Below are 21,587 nucleotides of genomic sequence, written 5' to 3' on the forward strand. Positions count from 1 at the left end.
TTGCACGACAAAAAACACACATGAGCACGGCCTTTTGGTGTTGCTGGGTGTCATGCAGTGATGGAGAGCACCCAGTGGGACTGGCGTGAGGGTTAATCAGGCAAGACAACACAGGGGGATTAATGTCACACTGCCTCATCACACTGCTGCGGCCTTACGTCGCCCCACAAGCTCTCGACCTTCAGATGGAGTCTCAGGAATAAAAAGAAAGGTTTGATCCCCGGGACTTCTGTTTTGAAAAACAACAAAGCTGCTCAGAAGGCTCTTGCCATGCTGGAATTTCATAAACAGAGAAGGGATGGAGGAAGGCTGCTTTGGGGGTGGGTTTTTTTGGGAAACTGGGGCCTGTGTTGCAGTCAGTGCAGGTCTGTTGAAGCCAACGTGGTTTGCAGGGAGGTTTCAGTTATGGGAAGGGTCCAGTGCTCCAGCAGGTGGAAGCCATGGGCTTGTAGAGAAGACTTTTCAACCACACACCTTCTCCAGGTGCATGAGGAGAGAGGTTAAGGGACAGCTCAGGGGTGGGCTTTCAGCAGAGAAATTCCCCACCCAGCTTCTTTTGCTGTCTTCAGCCAAGAAGGTAACTTTCTGGAATGGCACACTGCCTAAGAATGTGACTTTCTGGAATGACACACTGCACATCTCCCTGTCCCCCTACCTGGTTCTAAGGGGACATCCATCATGGTGTCCCCACAACCAGCAGCAACCTTCTCAGTCTCCAGAGGATTTTCAGTCAGGGTCACCATCAGGTCTGGTGTGTTCACCCCCTGTTTCCCCACCTTGGGAGTAAACAGGACAGGGCAGTTTACTAACTCTGCAGAGCTCCCTACGCTTCAATTTCCATGCCATATGTGCCAAAGGATGGCCACCAGGTGCCACTGCCCATTCAAGGATTCCTGCCCTGACTCCTGGCAGCCCTGGCTCAGTCTGCAAACATCACCTCAGCAGCTGCAAACAGGGGGCCACACGCTTCAAACCTTTATTTTTAAACCTCTGAACGTCCATCTCAGTCTTGCCCCTACAGAGTGGCAACGCCAAACAGCACAGCGCCAGCAGATACCACCAGTCAGCCATTACCTGTGATGTCTTTAACCAGTCCTTTGGCCCCAGCCTTTTCTGGAGTCATGGAGGAGCGGACACTCGCCACTAAGTCCCCAACTATGCCGTGGAGAGCGGAAAAATTCTCCAGGTTGAAGCGGTGCGTATCGAGGCGTCCGCTCGCTACTTCCTGCAACTCCCCTTGCGCCGCGTCCTGGACGCCGACCGCAAACAGGTTTACACGGGCCGAGTCAAGGAGAGGTGAGGGCAGAGCCACATCACCCCGGGGCCATCCGTCTGTGAGCACTACAACAACCTGGGGCACGCCTTCACTGGCTCTGCTTCCCGCAGCTTTAGTGAGGTGCTTCTCGATTAGGTACTCTAATCCTTTTCCAGGCTCGGCGCCTCCCCCCACGTAAGTCATGTTGGCAATATGGGACAGGACGTCCTGGGTGGAGGGGTAGGTATTTAACTGGAACTCTGTGTGGGGGTTTCCGCTGAACTGGACCAGGGCAAAGCGAAAATCATTTCCTCCCACATCTAAAGCTTTTACAACATCATACAGAAACTCTTGAACGAGTTGGAAGTGTTCCTTCCCAACGCTCCAGGAGGAATCCACTAGAAATATTATATCAGCCACGGCAACGGTTTTGACAGCTTTAAAAAAACAGATGGGGGGTTTAGGATTTTCTATCGGTCAGCACAAGCATGACTCCTCCTCCTCCTCACCCAAAACAACCAACAGCCTCCTTGGCATGGTGAAAGTGAAGCTCAGCTTCCCCTTTATTGCCCACAGCAAAATGAGAAGCGCTGGAGAACAACCACACAGCCACCAGAGCCCTGGCCCCGCAGGTGCTGGGGGACAGCATGCCACCTGCCCTGCCCAGAGAGGGGGAGCTGCGGTGCTCCTGCCCTCCCACATCCTTGCCCATGGGTTTGGACACCAGCCCTGAGCCAGACAGACAGCAGCTTCACCTGTTAATTCAGGCTCATTCAGCTTCTAGCTGCCTGTGTCTCTTGCATGGTTTTTGCTGGCTCCGTGGTAGTGCTCAAGGAAGGAAGGACAGCTTGGTTTAAGCAGCCTGGCATGAGTTTTCTGCATTTTTCCTGCTGTCACAGTTGGTGACACCAGGTCCGGTCCCAAAGGCGCCAGCACACCTTTAAACAGCCTTTCTGCAGGTCAGTGCTCTTCTCACTGCTAAAAGCTCCTCCTACACATGCAGGGAGGGCAGAACAGCTCTGCCCAGGAGAAGACGCTCTCAGGACCACCCTGAGTGCAGGTCCCCCACGCTGGTGCCCTGCAGAGCATCCTCCAGAGCACAGCACCAGCCAGTGTCATGCTTGGGGAGGCACCGAGTGTTGGCCAAGGCCCGTGTCCCAAGGACCCTCAGCAAGGTGGGAGCTGAGGAGCACAAGGTCATCCATCCACAACATCCCACGGGCATGCATGTCAAACACCAAACAGTGCCAATGAGTGCCAAAGTCAGCTGGAGCAGCCTGGGCTTACCTGCTTGCTGCTGAGCACCAACCGAGCCAAAGCCTGAGAGCAGGAGGCAAAACATTGCCACGAGGGGCAAATGTCGATGTTTCCTCATTTTGCTCTTTTATGAGTTTTCCCTTTATTCTCCTTGTTTCAGAGCACCTGACGTGAGACCTAAGGGGAGGAAAACAGGGAGAGTGAGAAATAGCAGCAGTGCTAGCCAGGCACAGATGAGGTAGAAAAGCCAAACCACGTGGGTTTACAAGGTTTTTATGGCACTTTGGCAGGAAAAAAAAATTCTTTGCTGCTGGACAGAGTGACGATTCACATAACTGACTTTTAATCACCTCTGTGGAATGATATGATTTTTTTTAACCTGTACTGTCCCAGGGAAGGTATAGGAAAATGCTTGGGTTTCTCTACCAAAATACACAGTGGCCTCCCACCTGCCCTCCCCACCCATGGATGACCAGCTGATACATCTTTGCCAAGATTACCTCTTCTTGCTGTTGCCTTTTCTCACTCTATTTCTTCCAACCACCACAATAATTGCCCTGAACATCCCCCCTTGCCTCAGCTCACCTTTTCAGCTGTCCCAAATATACAAATGGAAATTTAAGCACTCTAGACCCAAGTGAGCCACATGATCTGACTGCACAACAAAAAGCCCTTGGACTCCCCCAGGCTCAGAGCCCCGGTTGTGGAATAGCCTGCGCTGGCTGATCATATTTTGGAAAGGCACCAAGAATAATATTTTATCTGCTGGAGCCAAAAATATAATTTAAGCAAGTTTCTTATCTGTGATCCACCTGGCAAGCCTTCTGAAACAACTTCCCCACCATGAAGGCTGTGTTTCTGTTGTCATAGAGATGACCAATTGATTATTTAATCTTCTTTTCCAAGCCTACAGAGCAAGGCTTGCTTAACTGAGAAAATATCCTCCCAAAAGGGAACACAGTGATTTAATACCTTTCATTCCCCAAAGGGGATCAATGACTCAAATCAGCCAAAAGTGACTCCAATATATCAAACTGTTAACCAGGTCATCATAAAAGAAAAAAAAAAGTGATTCAGTTTTCTTATTACCATCCTTGCCAATTCCATCAATCCAGAGAGTTACGACCAATACAAGAGCCTAAGAAGGCTAAGGGGAAGAATAACTCTTATTTTTGAAGAAAACTGTGATAATTACACTGATGGTTATTACTGGCATGGCTGGAAACAGAACAAGAGTTGGGAATATGGGAAAATCTGGACATAAGGAGCTAATCCCACTTTTGCTGAAGAGACACTTCTCAGGGATATCAGAGGGCAGTTCTGTGGAAAGGAGGGGACAACTTCCAACTGGTTTCCTGAAATCCAATGTGATCCTGAGACTTCCTCTGGCTCCCTGTCTGTCAAAGCTGGGCTGGAGTCTGGTCTTTCTTGGGAGAAGAGATTTGCAGCATTTGGTCTTTCCTGTGCTCCACATGGAATTTATGAATGCCCTATAGCATGAGTCTGGCAAAAGCTCTCCTCTGGCTTTCCCCAATAATAATAATAATAATAATAATAATAATAATAATAATAATAAACACCAGATGGAGCGACATTGAAGAGGCCCCCAGAGCCAACAGTTAGCACACAGTATTAATCAAGACATGGCAAAATCTTCCCTTTTATTGGCAACCCCTCCATTCATAGAGGCAGCTGCTGCAGCCCAGAGGTATCACTGTCATTCCTAAAGAGATTAAACCATCACCTTTGTGAGCTGGCAGCCATCCATCCCCCTGGCTATTCCAGTGCAAGCCAAACCTCCCAGTGCCTCCAGCAGGAGCAAACCTGCTCAGATGGATTGCGTCCCTGATGGGAATCTTGCTCGCAGATAAAACAGTTTCTCCCAAAGGACTCATGGGAGAGGGTTTGTCCCCTGAGCACACAAATCCAGAAGGGTCTGTAGGTCCTAGACCTTTTTTTCTGCAAAAAGCACCAAGCTCATGACAGCCACCCACTCAACCCCATGGGAGAGTCTTCCCTCTGAGACGAAATTTCTGGAAGAGCTGCAAGTTTTTGAGTGGGATTCTATTTGCAGCATCCATTGGGATTGTATAGGAGCCTGGAGAGCCTAAAGTGCTGGACAATGCTCTCAGGCATAGGGTGGGATTGTTGGGGTGTCCTGGGCAGGGCCAGGAGTTGGATTTTGATGATCCTTGTGGCTTCCTGCCAGCTCAGGTTATTCCATGGTTCTCTGATTCAAGATGTGCATGTCTCAAATCCTCGCAGCTGAGCAGCCAACCAAGGATCACTGGTGATAACAACCAAGGATTGCTGGTGATAACAACCAAGGATTGTTGGCAGTAACCCACTCTGGGAAAGAACAGGATGTGGCTGGAGAAGGGGCCACATGGAGATAGGGCAGCATTTTATGGGACAAACTTCCTTATTCTGGCTAGGGGGGATAAGCACAGCATAGGGATGATGTTGAGAAGCAGGAAGGCCTCCAGAGGCCCTTGACCCATTTCAAGACAGGTCTAGGAAAAACTTGTTAGCTAATTTGCATAGAAAGTGAAAAAATTATCTCCAGGGAGGAGAAAATGTAGCTATTAAAGGTACAGCCACGAAGCCCAGGTGCGTCTGTGCCCCTGGACACCCCATCAGCTGGATCCATGCTGGAGTTACGAATGGTGATCTCTCTTTCTCACTTCCTTTTTGTCTCTCCCTCTTTAATCCATCACCCTCTCCCTCTTCCCTTTCACTCTGTCCTTTATCCAAAAGCCATGCGCCTATACTGAGATCAGCGACTAACACACCAAATTCCATGCCAAGTGTCTAATTTGTTAACAAAACTTTGCAAGCTCCTGCAGACCCTCTCACTTTTGTCTTTCTTTCAATCACCAGCATCTACAAACCTTGGGAGCCCCCTTCCCCTTCAGGGTGGGATGCCACAGAGTGAAAAGGCTGCTAGCACTGAATGAAAAACATGAAATAAAATGCATGCTAAGGAAAACAGCCCACTAAAGTAATGTGTGCTGTAAAACTGCTCATATTTCTTTCCCAAAATGCAGGAAGTTATGCTATCATCCTGTTTATTAGCTGCTGGCAGCCAATCCCTCTTCAGACACAACAGCTGGGGATGAGCAGAGCATCAAGATAAACCAGTGAAAATTGATGTCTTGCTGGCTAAAAAGTGACAGGACTGAAGCAAACATTTGGGGGCTTTTTTGGTTTTAACATCGAGCAGCTGCTCAGAGCCTGTTTACAGCCACAAGATGTATCCAAAGGGAAAAGTGAAACTCCCTGAAGCTGTGGAATCTCCCCTACCCACAGGATCACCCATGACCTCCCATAGCAGTGGGAAGCTGAGATTTTCCACAGAACTTCTTAAGCTGGAAAAGACCTCCAAGACCGAGTCCAACCTGGGGACTGATTGCCACCTTGTCACCCAGCCCAGAGCACTGAGTGCCACATCCAGGTGTTCCTTGGACACCTCCAGGGATGGAGACCCCACCACTCCCTGGGCAGCCCATTTCACCTCATTCCCCATTTTATCTTTTAGGAGGCCTCCAGATCTATCTCCACCTTTCTCTGTGACCCCCATCGTGGTATTTATAGCTCTGTGCAAGTAGGGGGACTTGTCCACCAACAACAGATGGGTTTTAGCATCACACAAAACCACCCCAAAGTCACAGGAGCCAGGATTAGTCACCAGAAGGAAAAAAGCAGCAGGAAGAGGCACCTTCTCTTGCAGGAAGAGGTGATGGGTGTATCTTAGAGACTGACAACTTAAGGAAAAGAAGAGCTTTTAAGAGGAATTGCTCCCGAGCAGGGTTTTCTCTTATAGCCCCCTATCCATGACACTCATTAGCTAGTGAGGAAGAGTTCAGTGCTTGCAGAAAGGGGTGGGCAAAGAGATTATTTTCCTGTAGAAGATGCAGCAAGGACAGCAACTTTTTTTGGTAAAGGTAATGTAGTGAGGGCTGGGTGGGTGGAGGCAATTTATTTTTTTCTTCCCTTAGATGGGGGAGTTCACCCAAAACTCTACTCAGCTCTGTTTTGACTGAGCACAGTCTGTGGCTCAGTGAGAAAAGTGGGTTTAAGACAATGAATAATGTGATTTTTATTGCTTGGCTTGCCTCAGTGAGGCACAACAAGTAATTTCCGTTGCTCAATGTGTTCTTGCTTTGTGTCCCAAATTACCAGCAGTCACAGAAGCTGGAGGTGGCACCAGCTTGCAGGGGATGGGATGATAAAACCAGAGATGTGAAATCATTTTAATACTTGGTTATGGTAAGTATTTGTGTTGCAACTTTATTCTCTGGCATTGTTGGGTTTTCAATAATGTATTTTCAACAAGGCAATTTAATTGTGGATTTATTTCATTTTTTTAAATTAAAAGTTCCTTGCAGGCCTGTGGGGTGATAGCTCTGGTGAAGCTTTTGCTATATCCATTTCAAGTTGGAAAAATATACCGAAAAACCTGACTCCTTTCCTTTAGGAAAGGAAAGAGTGCTCCTGAATTAAGTTAGCACCAAAGCCTGGGGAGCCAATTTCTTCTTGATTCATGTGTTAAAAGATTAACTCCTCTAGCCTTCAATAATCTGAAAGTTTTATGTCTGTCTAGAGTTTATATAGTGTGTGCCGACCTCTTAATACTACAGTATTTCATCAGAAGAAATACATCTGTTCCTAATACTGCACTCAAAAAGCAATCATTTCTACCTCTGACACAATGAAGTGATTTCCTTAAATATTTTCCCCAGCAGCTATTTTTTGCATATATTGCATTCTTTTCTGCACATAAAATTTGACATTTTACTTTTTTTTTCCCTTTGAGTGGATGTTTTAAATTCATTTTCTAAGCTGTTGTTTGCTTGTGTGTGTTGGGGTGGGTTTTTTCAGTACTGTGTAGTTAAAATAGATGGGATAATGGGAAGAAATTCTTCCCTGTCGGGGTGGCAAGGCCCTGGCACGGAGTGCCCAGAGAAGCTGTGGCTGCTGGAAGTGTTGAAGGGTGATGGAACAAAATGGTTTTTAATGTCCCTTCCAACCCAAACCAAATTGTGACTGCATTTATGACATTTGTTCCCATAATCTCCCCGCTCCTGTGACACATTCCTGCTGGAAAGCTGAGCAGCCTCTGGGAAGGAGCAGAGCATGGCAAGCATGGTAGGCAGAGCCACAACTGGCACATTTTCTGGGGACAAATGGCCTGGATTTGGGCCTGGCCTTGTGCATCTTTCCCAGCTGGCACACCCAGGGACCTTTGGGATGCCTCACTGCCCCAGATCACAGGATATCTGGTCCAGTTTTCCTGCCCAGCCATGCAGCATCCACAAAAAATATATTGACTAAAAACCTGAGAAGCAATTGCAGCCCTTAATTCCCTTGTGCATGTGGAGTGGGTCGTGCTTTTCTCATGGAAAAAAGAGCTGCGTCCCAACAGCTTTTCTGAAAGGGGGACAGGGAGAGCAAAGCATCATCCCACAGCTGGTGCAGGATGCTGTGAGCATCCTCTAGGCCCCCCTAGAAATCTCTCACAAGGATGTCAAAGCCAAAATAAAGAGGCTTCTGCCTTCACCTGCATTTGCTTTGTGGGGATTTCCCCTTGTCCATCATCACCCTGTTTCCCAACCAAACTGCTCAGCCTCAAATTCCCTCGGCTTGGCTGTTCTCTGCTGCACCCACAGCTGTGGGGGGCAGCAGTTGTAAGCCCTGCCAGTGGCTTGGAATTGGGCACCAGGCACCCAGAACAACTAAAATTTTTTCCATCCCCAGCAGTGGGGTAAGATTGAAGTTATGGCTGTGCAGTGAGCAGCTGGGAGAAGCAGCTCCCAAAATCCTGATCCTGGAGCCAGGGAGCTGCAGATTGCCCTCTGGAGGTGAGGCATGCTCCTCTCTCGCCTGAATGAATTCCCCCTCAAATTTCCCTGAGCTGGGGAAAACTTTAGCCAAAAGCCACTCCCAGCGTGATTTTGAGGCTGAATGCCATTATTTTTTCCATGAAAAAAAAAAAAAAAAGCTTGGTCACCTTTTCAAGGGACAGAAGTGTCCCATGCCTGGCCACCCCTTCATCACAGAACACTACTCTGCCTGGTTCCCCAGCCCTTGGGAGAAGCAAAGCTATTTCCAGAGACTCAGGATGAGCTGAACAGGACAGACCCTGGATTTATTCATGGCTCCAGGTGGAGACATTAAGATTTGCCTCAGCTCTTTTGAATTGTAAACGTTGCTGCCAAGTGCTACTGGGAAGGTGAAGCTTGTGGGGTTGAGGGCAGCCCCTGAAAAAATTTGTTCCTACAAAGCCAGACCTGAACATTAAAAAAAAAAAAAAAAGACAGAAAGGGTGGGAAAAAAATCTCCCTGCTTTTGCAAGCCACTGGAACTCTGATTTTTGAAAACCAGTGTTCAGCAAAGCAATAGAGCTATGGTGCTTCCATATCCTACCCAGGCAAGTTCCCTGGGTGCTAGAATTTAATATGAATCACATATTCATTTCTGTCCTTCTAAGCATGCTGTTGGCTTAAAATCTAGTTGTTTTCTCCATCCAAAGACTGAGACCAAAATAGAGTTGTTAATAAGAGGAAAGGGAGTATTTGCTAAAAAGAAAAAAAAAAAAAAAAAGAGGAAACTCCCTCAAAGATCAATGACTCTTTATGTATAGTAACCAGAGCCTCCCGGAGCCTCTCCACCCAAACAAATCGGCTCCTTAATGTGGAACACAGATCACTTAAAAAGGTGGAAAAAGTGATGGGCATGTGGAGGGGTAAGGCTGGCTGTGATTCACGGCAGGGAGCAGGCACGCAGTGCCACCCGGCGCCGTGCACGCCCAGCACAGAGCAGGCTCACCCCTTTGCTGGAAATCCAGTGGGGAACACAATCCAAGGCTGGCAAGGCTGTGCAGTTACCACAGCTCGTACTGATGGAAGGAATAAGATGTTCCCTCCTGTTCCTGGACAGGCACGTAGCAAAAGGAGAGGAGGAACATTATTTTTTTAAAAAAATTTCCCCCCCTTCCTTGACATGTGGGAATAAAGCAGGGGCTGGTTTAGCTCACCCTGAAATCAGGGAAAGTTACTGTGTTTGAATGGAAAATTGTAGAGATGTTTGAAAAACCAGAAAGGGGACTGGGGAGGGTGCTGGAAACTGGAAAGGGAATGAATGAACGATGGTGTGGTGGCAGCAAGCACGCAGCCCTGCACTCCTGTCTTCAACACTGTCACAGCCCTGGTCATGGTCAACCTCGCTGCAAAGACAGGGAAAGTTTGGGGATGAAAAGCCTGTTTCCCTGAGCTCTGACTGAAGGGATGGTGCCAGGGAGATGTGGAGTCTCTCCTCTGCCACTGCATTCTTACATGACCTTGGAGGAATTCTCCAGTTCCCTGCCACAGCCTTAGTCTGGAGGCTCCTCTCTACAAACCTCCTGAAGTGGGTATTTGTGCCCCAGAAGCACCGTAATTACCCGACCACAAATACTGATTCTTTTTTCCCTAAACCAGCAAGAAATGGGGCAAAGCCAGAATTTTGAAAAACGCCGGAAGGATTCCTCCCCCAAAGGCGCACATGAATCATCACAGCAACCAGAAACCAGCTGAAAGTTCCCCACTGCACTCACTGGAACCAAGAGGGGCTTTGGCTGCCCCCATTCCAGCCAGTTTTGGCCCTTTTGCTTGGCCAGGAAACCAGTTTGGCCACCACAAGCATTTCTCGCCCCAGCACTTCTTGGGAAGGGAGGGCTTTGCTGAGCCCAGCGGGATGGTGGCAGGGTGTCTCCAGATTAGTCATAGCCGCCCCCTCAGCACACCCCAGGAGGCTGAGGGCAACTGGGGCTGTGGGGGGAAAGGGCTGGGGAAGGCAGGAGGGAGAGCAGACGGGAGCTGTGGAGAGGGACGGTGGCTCCATGCATGGCTGGAGAGCCCTTTCCCTTAGGGGAAAAGCTGCTGTTTGGGTAATTTCCCTCTCTGTGGATGACCACGAGAGGATGGGGATTATCCTTGGAGCCACATGCCGGCCCACCCTGGAGCAGTGGGGATATGTCTGGCAGCAGGACCTGAACTGGCAGAGCTGAGCACCTCTGCTGGGTTTATCCTACCTCACCTTGGGGCAGGAGGGGTGAGAGCAGCTATCCAACACCCCCCAGCCCTGGGAGCAGGAAAGGAGCACTGAGACACCCCCTCAGCACGTTCCTTGCAAGGTCCCACTGATGCCCCTTGTGCTGAAAGATCTTCCCAAACCACCACATGCCCTCCTTGGGGCACTGCTCCCCGAGTCATCCTACTCCCATCGCATCACACTGCTGCTGCAGCAACTCCCAGGCATCTAATCCGAACACCACGCTGGGGCAGCAGGGGGAACGCACTGCTCTGTGCTTTTGAATGGGTTTAGTTCCCCTGCAGCGGTGGTGACAGGAGCGCTCCCACACACCTGCGGCGCATCAGCTCCGGGAGGAGCTCAGGGGCTGAGCAAGCCGGCAGCACCGCTTCTCCAAGAGCGATGCAAACCTGGGGATGGCTGAAAAACCTCAAATACTGCCACCCCACCAAGGAGAAGAACCATGCCTTATAGCGCTGCCGAGCTTAGGCTGAGGGCCCCCACACGCAAAGCAGCACTCACCCCTGAGTGAACCTCCAGAGGAGTTGCTTACTCCAGGATTTTCCGCTCCGAAGCGCCTCTCACCCCTGCTTCATGGCGTGCGGCGCTGCCCAGCCTTCCCAGTCCCCTCTGGCCGTGCAGGGATGTGCAGGGATGAGGGAGTGGCGGGGCACCGGCGGGATGAAGGCGCTGGTCCCTGCGTGGCGGCTGCCGTGGGTCTGAGCGAGGCCGGAGGAGGCGGCTGGCTCGGGAATGCCGGGGGGCCGGGCGAGCCGGCGTCGCAAATGGGATCCAGATGGTTGGGGCTGGCGTTCCCGGGGCTGAGGTCAGAGCTGCTCATCACACAAAGTCTCCCCCCCCTCCCCCGATTCGGGGGACGCCTCCGCGCCCTGCGGCTTCCCCCTCTCCGCGCTGGCCCTGCCGCGTCCCAAGCGCGGCTCCCTTGCTGGTGAGAAATGGATGTTAAAATTGAAATAAACCAAACAGACTAAAAAGAGGGAAGATTTAAAAGAAAAAAAAAAAGCCCTGTGGGATTGGTGGAAGCTGATCAAACCGTGTCTTTTGGTGGGGAAGGGCTGGTCCTGGATGTTTGCAGGAGTCGGGATGTGCCAAGGACCGGACCAAGTCAGGCAAGGCTCCGGAGATGCTCGAGGCTGGGTAAAGCACAGCCCCTCTCCCCGACAAGGGCAGAGAGCCTCTTCTCTCTGCACCTTCCCACTGAAATGTACCAGCAGGTTTTTGTACCTACCCGGATGGGGAGGCAGAAGTGGGGGATTTGTGTTACACCTAACTTATAACACCTTAGCATAAGGATATGTATTTTAAATATATATATATATATATAGGTTTAAAAGGAAAAGTGTAAAAGGCAGCAAATCCAGTCTGCAAGCTCCTGACTGGCAGTTTTAATTTTTTTTAAAACATATGTAAATTGAAACACTTTAATCTTTCATTAAACAGAGCCTAATAAATTTGGGGCTAATTTTATTCCTGCAGACCACTGGCCAAAGTTAAACATTTCAGGCTGGACTGGGTTGTGTTTTGCAATAAGCACTGGTATGGAAACTTTAACTCTTATCTCCTGCTCTTGCTTGGTTCCATATAAGGCTGGGGTGGAGATGGTGTCCCTGGCATCAAATAGTCAAGTTCTTTTCTTTTCAAAGGGGGATTTATGGTGTTTGGTCTTGGGTTTGTGCTGTTTGAAAGAGCAGCCACATAAAGAAATAGCTGGAATGCTTCGGGGGAGTGCTGAGCCCTTGGACTGAGGCAATAACTCCTTTTAGAAATTGTGCTTGGCTTGCTGCTGGCAGAGACTGAAGACACAGTGGAGAAACTCCCCAGCCTCGTGCCCAAAGGCAAGCAGGGCGTAATGCCACCCCTCCAAAATCTGTCAAGCTGCAGCTTACAGGCAGGGAGTTCCCAAATAATAAATGAGCCTGGCAAAAGGGAGCTGCAGCTCCTCACTGGGTGTCAGTGGGCACTGAACAGGGGGTGGTGGAAACAGGAACTGCTGGAAAGCCATGACAGAGAGCTTATTTTATTTTTTTTTTTAATTTATTTTTATTTTCACCCAGGAGGAGGGACAGCTGCTATAAGATAAAATACATATGATGGAGGAGCATTATGTGGGAAGCAGCATCCAAACCAAAGGTCTTTCCAGATGTTTTCAGCTGCTGGGCAGAGCTCAGCTGGGATGCCCCATTCCTAGAATTGTTCCTGGCCAGGTTGGGCAGGGCTTGGAGCAACCAGGTCAAGTGGAAGATGTCCCTCCCCATCTCAGGGGGATAGAACAAGGTGGTCTTCAAGGTCCCTTCCAACCCAGGCAATTCTGAGATTCAGTAAAGCAAGAACTTGAGGCTACAGTTGCTATTGTAATGAAGAATTGCATCCACCAGTGGTTCCAGTCTGCCAACAGCAGTGTAACCAGGATGCAGCTGGGATCTGTGTGGCCTTTTCTTCAGATCTGCCTGGAAAACCAGAGTTTTCTGTGTGGCAGTGAAGGAGTGCAGGGAAACACTTTAATTGACTGAAAAAAACCCCAAAAGAACAAACCACAGGAAAGCTCCACGCACCCCCAGAACAGTAGTGAAAAACTGCCAAGTCAGAGAATTCCAGATAAATAATGTAACAGCACTGGTGAAACGTGTGTGAGCTGTGTTATGTGCCTATCACAGCTCAACTGAGAACATGATTAACTTGGGAGTTACATTGATTTCTTTTCGTGCTGTTAGCATTTCTTTTTCTTTTTTTCCTGTGTCTTAACATGGTTTTAATATTGAAGTGACTTTTACCAAGTGCTCCAGTAATTAAATGAGGCTGCAAGAGCTCTTCAATTCCCATCTGACTGCCTGTGTGGCTGCAATAACCAAGCTGGAAGATTTTCCTTTCCAAAAATGGGCTTTATCACTGACACATAGTGGGGGAGCAGCCTGACAGGATGCTCAGGGCATTTTGGGGTGGGGTTATTTTTCCCCCCCCTTTCACTCACAACCCTTTACAATCCTTCCTTTAGCAGTTCCCTCTCCGTTTGTGTTGGTGACTCCCAAAAAAGTGATTCCCACCCATCCTGGGAACCCGGGCTGTGGCTGCTGTGGCATTCTGGGGGTGGGTGACCCCCCTGGGGAGAGGGTGACATCTGCAGGGACAGACCACTTTCCACCCCCAGACACCAAAGAAACCCTTTGATAATTAGTAAAAGACTGGATCACGTCACACTGGTAATTTCTAGAGGCAGCTGGGACTAAGTTCAGTAATATTTCCTCCCTGGTGCATTAACAACTAGACGTGATTAATACCATGAGTCAGGAACAGGGTTTTGAGGAATTCTCTTTCTACCCAAGAAAAAAATCAAAAAACCTGTGTGCTACATCATCTCCAGGATGCAAAGGTGACTTTGATGTCGTCCCACCGCCAGAATGAGGGTCCCAGCTTAAAAAAAACATCCAGTGAAACTGGCAGAGAGTGGTTAAATTTTGCAGTTCTTTTCTCATGTGCCTCAACTGGGCAATTTCTACCCTGACTTAGGAAACCTCTGTGGATTTCACTCGTGTATGATTCAGGCAAAGCACAGGGTGGCTGGCTGTGGGTCCCTGGTGACACATGGTGACACCCAGGAACATCCCACCCTGGCTCCATCCTTGAGCACCATCTGCTGGCTTTTCCTCCAGGGACTCCTCAGGCATCTTACAAACTCAAAGTCATCTTTTTCCCCTCAAATAAAAGCTGCTCCTGCAAGACAGAGAAGCTTCTTGCCCTGAAATTAGGGAGTACCACCAAAACCCAGGGTTGCTCCACTATTTTCCCATCATCAGCTGAGCATCTGCACAGCAGATCAGGGGTGCAGGATCCCACCTCTTACAGCCCTATTTTAAAGAACAAACCCTTTGTCCTGTTTGGAAATCAAAGCAAAGAGCAGCTCTGCTGGGACAGAGGGCAGGGCTGCAGATTGCATTTTAATTTTGCCTGCAATAGATGGTTTTCATTAGTTCTAAAGGATTTTCTATTGCTTTTATCCAAATGCCTCCCCAGCACCCTGGTTAGGAAGTGGTCCAGGAAATATTTTCCTGAAGTTCTCTTGGTTCTGCTTTTCTCCTGTGCTTTCTGTTGGTCTGTCTGCCTTCATGCAAATATTTCTTGATGTATTTTTGTCTCATCAAATTACTTTGGAACAGTCAGGGAAAGGGGCAAGAGCATCTCTAGATGGGCAGGTCAGAGTGGGAATTAAGAAAAGATAAGAGACACTTGGGTCTGCCCTTCCCATCCTGCAGCACTGGCCAAAAATTTAAAACATCTCTGCAAAATCTCCCAACTTCCATCCCTGGAAGTGTTCAAGGCTGGGTTAGATGGACCTTGGAGCAACCTGGTCTAGTGGAAAGTGTCCCTGTCCATGGCAGGTAGTTGGAACAAGATGAACTTTAAAGTCCCTCCCAACCCAAACCATTCTGTGATTTTATGATTTTATGGGGTTTTTTTTTTCCTCCCTCTCATAAAAAATCTCAGCAAATAAGCCCACACTAGGCTGTGTGCATTATCTGAGTGTATATACACACACTTAATCCACGGCCTGCAAAAGAGATCATAATTCAAAAGGTGAAACTTGGAGCTCTAACCAACCATATCCTGCAAAAAGCTCTTCTGCTAGAAGGGATTTTCAGCTTCTGTGACTGCAGAGAACAAACTACGCTCAAGTATGTAAATAATGTGGATATTTTCCCCTCTAACACAATGCACAGCCTGTAGGTCAGTAAACTCTGATGTGAACTGTGATGCTTGGCTTCTAGGAAAGATAGCTCAGCTCTTTTTCAGAATAAAAGATAACTCAGGGAGCACGAAATGCATTTTGGCCAACACAGACCTTGCCAGCCTTTGCTTTGGGTTACTCTGTCTTCTTGTTTTAGAGCCTTCCAGGTGATGCCTTGCACAAGAGGATGAAAAAATCTTTCCAAGTCTTGTCCTCAATGTCCCGTGGCAATTTGTGCTGCACAAAAAGAAAAAAAACTGTTAGGAATGGGCTGGACTTCAACAGTTCAACAAAACTTCCAACTTTTGTGATGGAAAAGCCTGTTACTAATTACAGGGAGAGAGGTGAGGTGGCTTGAAAAGAGCTGGAGTGAGAAAAACGGAGAGGCCAGAAATACTCACTGCCCACACGGACAGGATGATGTAACGGCCGACGAGCCGAAGAGGAATTATAGGGAATTATTTGTGCTCAAAGAGGAATTGTAAGGAATTATTCATACCCATGAATGAGTGTTGTGTTATTTGGGAAGATGCAGAGGGGAAAAATAGACCTGGGGGTTTGCTGTAGGCTGTTCCTTGGAAACCTGTGGTCATTGTGCCCCAGTGCTGAAGAGAAGAAATCGTGTGTAATGGCAAAAGGGAGAGGAGAGCCCAGGAAATGCAGAGCTCTGTGTTGGTGTGCCACACATCCCAGGCTCCAGGGGGATGCTCTTGCTAGGGTTTCTTACTAAAGAAATGAGAAAATACATTTTTTTTTCTTGCCTCCTTGGTTTTTTACATGATAGAATATTCCATGGCTTTTCTTGCCTGTGAGTAGAGTGAGATGGAAGTTGTAGACCAGCAAGACAGGAGTCTGAAATGACCTGTGGGGATGGTGGCCCACACCCCAGCCTTGCCAGGGTTTCTGCTTCTCCCCTGGGGCACCAGGTCAGCCCTGGATGTGATTTCCTGACAGGGGATCTATCCAAAATGCTGCTGCTGTTTGATCTTTGGGGCTAAGTTGAACAGGTTTAATTCAGCTGTGAAAAACTCTCCTGACTTGAATTAAGGGGTGGGAAAATCCCTAAATTCTGCTCAAGGTGAGCACAGGGGTTTGAGGCAGATTGAATCCACTCTGCATCTCTTTCCATGAAATCACAGAAGGGTTTGGGTTGGAAGGGACCTTAAAGATCATCCAGTTCCACCCCTGCCATGGGCAGGGACACCTTCCACTATCCCAGGTTGCTCCAAGGCCCATCCAACATGGCCTGGAAGACTTCCAGGGATCCAGGGGCAGCCACTCTGGGCACCCTGTGCCAGGGCCTCACCACCCTCACAGGGAAGAATTTTTCCCAATATCCTATCAAACCCTGCCCTCTGGTAGTGGGAAACTGTTTCCCCCCACCCTGTGATTCCATGCCCCTCCAAGTCCTTCTCCAGTTCTCTTGGAGCTTCTGTAGACACTGGAAGGTGCTCTAAGGTCTCCCTGAAGCCATGGGAGTTCCCCTGGGTGGGCACAGGGATCCAGGCTGCATCATCTCTCTCTCTTCCTTGTAAACTTCCCGTCTGTTGATGGGGGAGCTTACATAAACATCATCTCCACGTCGTGGCTGTTTTGTTTGGAGCTCATCTCCAAAAAATCCCAGGAAACAGCACGTATGTGGTTGGTATGTATTTATTCCTGAGGGGCTTGTCCACAATTTATATGGAGCATATGGAACAACTTGTGCTTGAGATGTTTGCCTTGAGATGTTTGATACATCTGGAGACGCCGAGTTTCTAACAAGGAGGGAAATCTTTGGAAGCTTAAAAGCCAAAGGTTTTGCCTTTAGAAGCTCACTTGAAGCTGGTCTAGGCAATTTTCAGAGAGATGCATTTTGCTGCATGACAGCTCTGTTGGACAATTTTTCTTAAGGCAAACATCAGCACTGCCAGGTTATTCCCACGCAGTCAAATACAAACTAGTAAGAAAGTGGGAGACCTTAATTTGGTATTGAAGTCATTTTCAAATTGTGAAAAACAAACCAAATTAATCAGGTACAGCAGCACAAGTTACCAGGTGTAAGCTCCTGCTTAAAATTGGTGTAAAAGGAGTAAAAAAAAAAAAATAGAAAATTACTTTCCTGAGGAAAATAATAATGTTGTTTTGCTAATTTGCTTGGCAAATGGATTTGTTGTTTGTTTGGGTTTTTTGGGGTTTTTTTTTTTGCTAAGGAAGCCAGCTTGGTTTTACAGAGCCAAAGGAGAAGTTGAATCTTTTTGTCCTGTAGTTCAGTTTTGGGGAGGAAACAGGGACTAAGGAGGTTGTTATTGGGAAGCATCTCCAAATTAATGGGGAACCTCTAATGAACTTTTCCCCATATTTAGGCGTCTCTTTGGGCAACCAGCACCTGCAGCTCTCACAGTGCCAGGATCCTGCTGCAGCCCCTGGGCTGGGGATGTCCCTGGATGTGAAAGATCAACCTGTGCTGGGACAGGAAGAGGTGGGGATGGCTTTGCATGGTTACAGTTGCTGTTTATCACCCTTTCCAACCACTCGTGGCAGAAGGAGTGGAAAAAATAGCCTTCAGCTCTCCGTATAAAACCTGGAGCCAGCAGCCTTGCCAGCCTTACAAAGTATCCTCTGTCAAATGGCTCATTCATTCATTCTGCAGCGGGGACACGTGAAAATCACATCATTTCCCCAAGGTGGAACAGCAGCGTGCTTGTCCCTAAAAAATCCCGGTGTGGCAGCAGGTCACCTGTCACCTACAAGCAAGCTGGAACAGGGATGATCTTTATGAGACTGAATATCTGTGGGAGTAAAGCTCAGGCAGAATGAGCCAGAGTGCCAGCAAAGCCTGATGGAGTCTTCTGGTTCCCTGAGGAAAAAAAAAAATAGCATGGCCAGGAATGCTGTCCCCTCCCCTCTGGGTTGGCACATCACCATGCCAAGGGAGGAGGTGCATGGAGAGGATGAGGTCACGGTGGGTGATGGCTGTCCTAATCCCTTGCTCCCAAACTGTGACCAGGCACTCTGCACTGTCAACCCCAAGGGTGTCCCTTCCATCTGAAGCTGCTCTGCCAAGCTCAGATGCCAGAGTTTTTGGAGTAGGGAGCCTGTTCCACTTCCACAGGGAGTATTTTATCCTCTTGAGAGCAAGTCCAGCTGCCTAGTCCAACCCCCTCCAAATATATGGAACCTGTCCCTTTGGCAAACTGCTGCTGCCCAGCCACGTGCCAGGACAAGGCTCTGCATCCAAGACAACTGATGGTCCAGCTCAAAGCCCAGCTTTACCTCCATGGGATGCATGAAAACAGAGTGGGAGAACTCACCAGCTGCTCCTCCTCTGTACGGATGGGTCCCAAAGCTTGGCTTGTCTTGCTTTAATCTGTGTGTGGTTTTTCCTCTTTTATCTAACACTCAGGGGTCTCTGGTCCTCCAAGCAGCAAGGAGAGGGAGGGCAAGTTGCCAACAAGCACCACCCACAAACACCAACTTTTCTTTCACAGTTAATCTGCATTAGGTTCCCTCTCTGCCTTCACAGCAACCTAATTCTTTGGAAATTTGGGGTTTGGCCATCTGACATGGCAGCTCTGATTCATCAGTCCATCAGGCTTATTGCCCTTTAATTAGGAGGACCTGCATCCAGCCTGGCCTCTGCTGAGGTTATCACTAGCCAGAAAATACTTGTGCAATTATTGGGTGAATGTGATCCTTTTTTTATTCTTTGTGAAGTTTTACCCATCTTAATGTATCCTGCAAAGGTACAGCCCAGGCTGCAGCACTGAGGCTCTAGGCAATCTCTCAGTTTTCCATACTGCCATTCCCTCCCCAGTTTGGGTGCTCACACCAGAAGATGAGCTCTGGCAGGGCACGTAAATGACCTGGTGCCTTAACAGTGGGAGTGCAGGAACAGGATACCTGGGAGGAGTGGCTTTCCCTATGGCATCATCCTGGCAGCTGGATAAATCCCTCCTGGAAGGCAACTAGCTCAGGGATGTTCAAAGACCATCATTATGTCCAGCACCTCCCAAGACCTGCTGACTTCTTGTGATGTTTTGAGGAGGTTTGGGGTGCTTTATGTGGCTTTAAACTGACTTGTGTGGCTATAGAGATATGAGGTTCTGTATCAAGGAATGCCTTGAAGGCAGTGGTTTCCCCCAGCTGTGCTTTGGTGGAGCCCAGGAGCAGACATATGGCAAAAGGGGCTCGAATCTTCTTTGGGATTTAACAACAGGAGCTATTTTTACACAAACGACCTGAAACTGCTCATAGAAAAGCTAGTTTGGTATTCAGCTAGGAGGAGAAATACCAGAGAGACAGAGAAGAGAGGAGGAGATTTGGGTTTTTTCCTCTGTTAGAGGCCAGCCCTGGCCGGGCTCCACCAGTCATGGGATAGCAGCTGTGGTTTTCCTTCTCTATCAGCAGAAGGAACAGGGAGGAGAAAACTTTGATTTTAAGCCTTCCATGGAGGGGCTGTGTGGGGCTATAAGTGCCCCTGAGGTCTGTGGGGGCTGTTGGGAAAGATCAGGGGGAAAGGAAGACAAAAAAAGGATGAGGAATATGATGGGGAAGGGGCAGGAAAAGGTAGATAAAATGAGGGGGAAAGGGCTGGAAATGTGAGGTGGAAAAGGTCAGGAAAGATGAGTGAAAAAGAGTGGGAAAGATCAGGGGGAAAGGGAGACAAAAAAAGGATGAGGAATATTATGGGGAAGGGGCAGGGAAAGGTAGATAAAATGAGGGGGAAAGGGCAGGAAATGTGAGGTGAAAAAGGTCAGGAAAGATGAGCGAAAAAGAGTAGGAAAGGGAGACAAAAATGGATGAGGAATGTCATGGGGAAGGGGCAGGAAAATGTAGATAAAATGAGGGGGAAAGAGCTGGAAATGTGAGGTGGAAAAGGGTGGGAAAGATGAGCAAAAAAGAGTAAGAAACAGAGACAAAAATGGATGACTAATACGATGGGGAAGGGGCAGGAAAAGATAGATAAAATGAGGGGGAAAGGGCAGGAAATGTGAGGTGAAAAAGGGTGGGAAGATGAGCAAAAACGAGTGGGAAAGATCAGGGGGAAAGGGAGACAAAAAACGGGTGGGGAATATGATGGGGAAGGGGCGGGAAAAGATAGATAAAGTGAGGGGGAAAGGGCTGGAAATGTGAGGTGGAAAAGGGTAGGAAGATGAGCAAGAACGAGCGGGAAAGGTCAGGGTGAAAGGGAGACAAAAAAAGGATGAGGAATATGATGGGGAAGGGGCAGGAAAAGGTAGATAAAAATGAGGGGGAAAGGGCCAGAAATGTGAGGTGGAAAAGGTCAGGAAAGATGAGTGGAAAAGAGTGGGAAAGATCAGGGAGGAAGGGAGACAAAAAAAGGTGAGGAATATGATGGGGAAGGGGCAGGAAAAGGCAGATAAAGTGAGGGGGAAAGGGCTGAAAACGTGAGGTGAAAAAGGGCGGGAAAAGGGGGGAATAATATGGCGGAAAGGGTGAGGGGGAAGAGGAAAAGAAAAAAAAAGGTGGGAAGATGAAAGAAAAAAGGGCGGGGAAATGAAAGGAAAAAAAGACAGGCAAGATGAGGAGAAAAGGGAAAGAAAAAGAGCCCCAGCACGGTGAGGACGGGCGCTCCCAAAGCCGAGCCGCCGTGCAGAACCTCCCAGGGAAGCTTGGGGTCGCTCCAGGCCTTGGGAACGCAGCAAACCGGGGCGGCCGGAAGGGAAAGAAGCCGGGAAGGAGCCGGGCCAGACCCTCCGCGTTCCCAGGAGGGCTCGGAAGGAGCTGGGACACGAAGGGCTGGAGCTGGGACACGAAGGGCTGGAGCTGTGACACCCGCCCCGCTCATCCCGTCCGCGCCATCGCGTTTCGCTCTGGGGAGGGATTTTACTTATTTGTTTGTTTCCGCGGCGGAAAATAAATAAATAAATAAAGGAGACAACTCAGGCGCACAAGGGAAAAAAAAAGAAAACAAGCAACCTAACAAAGAGCCACGCTGGAGACTCCGGCCGGTCCGGAGCGCGGCTGAAGGGGAAGGGATCGGTGGTGTCACAGCCCGGCCGGGCCCCAGAGCACGCCCGGCCCCGGGTGAGGGATCTTAAACAGATTTAAAGTCAGTTCTTCCCCCCGGAGACCTCTCCAATGGGAGTCTAAGGGGTTTTTATAGAATATATTTCATTGGGAGGGATTTCAAAGCTCATCCCGTTCCACTCCTCTGCTACAAGCAGGGACACTTTTCCCTGTCCCAGGTTGCTCCAAGCCCTGTCCAACCTGGGTTTGGGCGCTTCCAGGGATGGGGCAGCCAGCTTCTCTGGGAAACCT

General features: G+C 48.8%; 1 protein-coding gene and 1 long non-coding RNA gene across 14 annotated transcripts in view; both read right to left on the reverse strand.

Annotated features, from left to right (window-relative positions):
• The window catches only part of COL6A3 (collagen type VI alpha 3 chain), a 58,016-nt gene extending 46,538 nt beyond the window's left edge, over positions 1-11,478 (reverse strand). For 3 of the 12 annotated variants that reach the window (XM_064433531.1, XM_064433530.1, XM_064433529.1), the window contains exons 1-3: positions 11,105-11,477; positions 2,543-2,689; positions 1,075-1,692 (exon numbers count right to left, since the gene is read on the reverse strand). In XM_064433531.1, the coding sequence (XP_064289601.1) occupies positions 1,075-1,692; positions 2,543-2,630 (706 nt within the window). In that variant the 5' untranslated portion in view covers positions 2,631-2,689; positions 11,105-11,477. Of the gene's footprint in view, positions 1-1,074; positions 1,693-2,542; positions 2,690-11,104 lie in introns of all 12 variants that reach the window. The other 9 variants (XM_064433537.1, XM_064433533.1, XM_064433538.1 and 6 more) reach the window with 7 other exon arrangements.
• A 1,200-nt stretch (positions 11,479-12,678) lies between these two features.
• LOC135308522 (uncharacterized) lies at positions 12,679-21,321 on the reverse strand. Of its 2 annotated transcripts, none has more exons than XR_010368931.1 (3): positions 21,246-21,321; positions 15,438-15,560; positions 12,679-13,050 (listed from the first exon to the last, which is right to left on the reverse strand). It is a non-coding gene; the product is annotated as an uncharacterized LOC135308522 (long non-coding RNA). The 2 variants fall into 2 exon arrangements; XR_010368932.1 differs by lacking the exon at positions 21,246-21,321 and adding an exon at positions 18,617-20,810.
• Positions 21,322-21,587: the final 266 nt, after the last annotated feature.

The sequence above is a fragment of the Passer domesticus genome, chromosome 10 (assembly GCF_036417665.1).
Source record: "Passer domesticus isolate bPasDom1 chromosome 10, bPasDom1.hap1, whole genome shotgun sequence".
Classification (NCBI taxonomy): Eukaryota; Metazoa; Chordata; class Aves; order Passeriformes; family Passeridae; genus Passer; species Passer domesticus.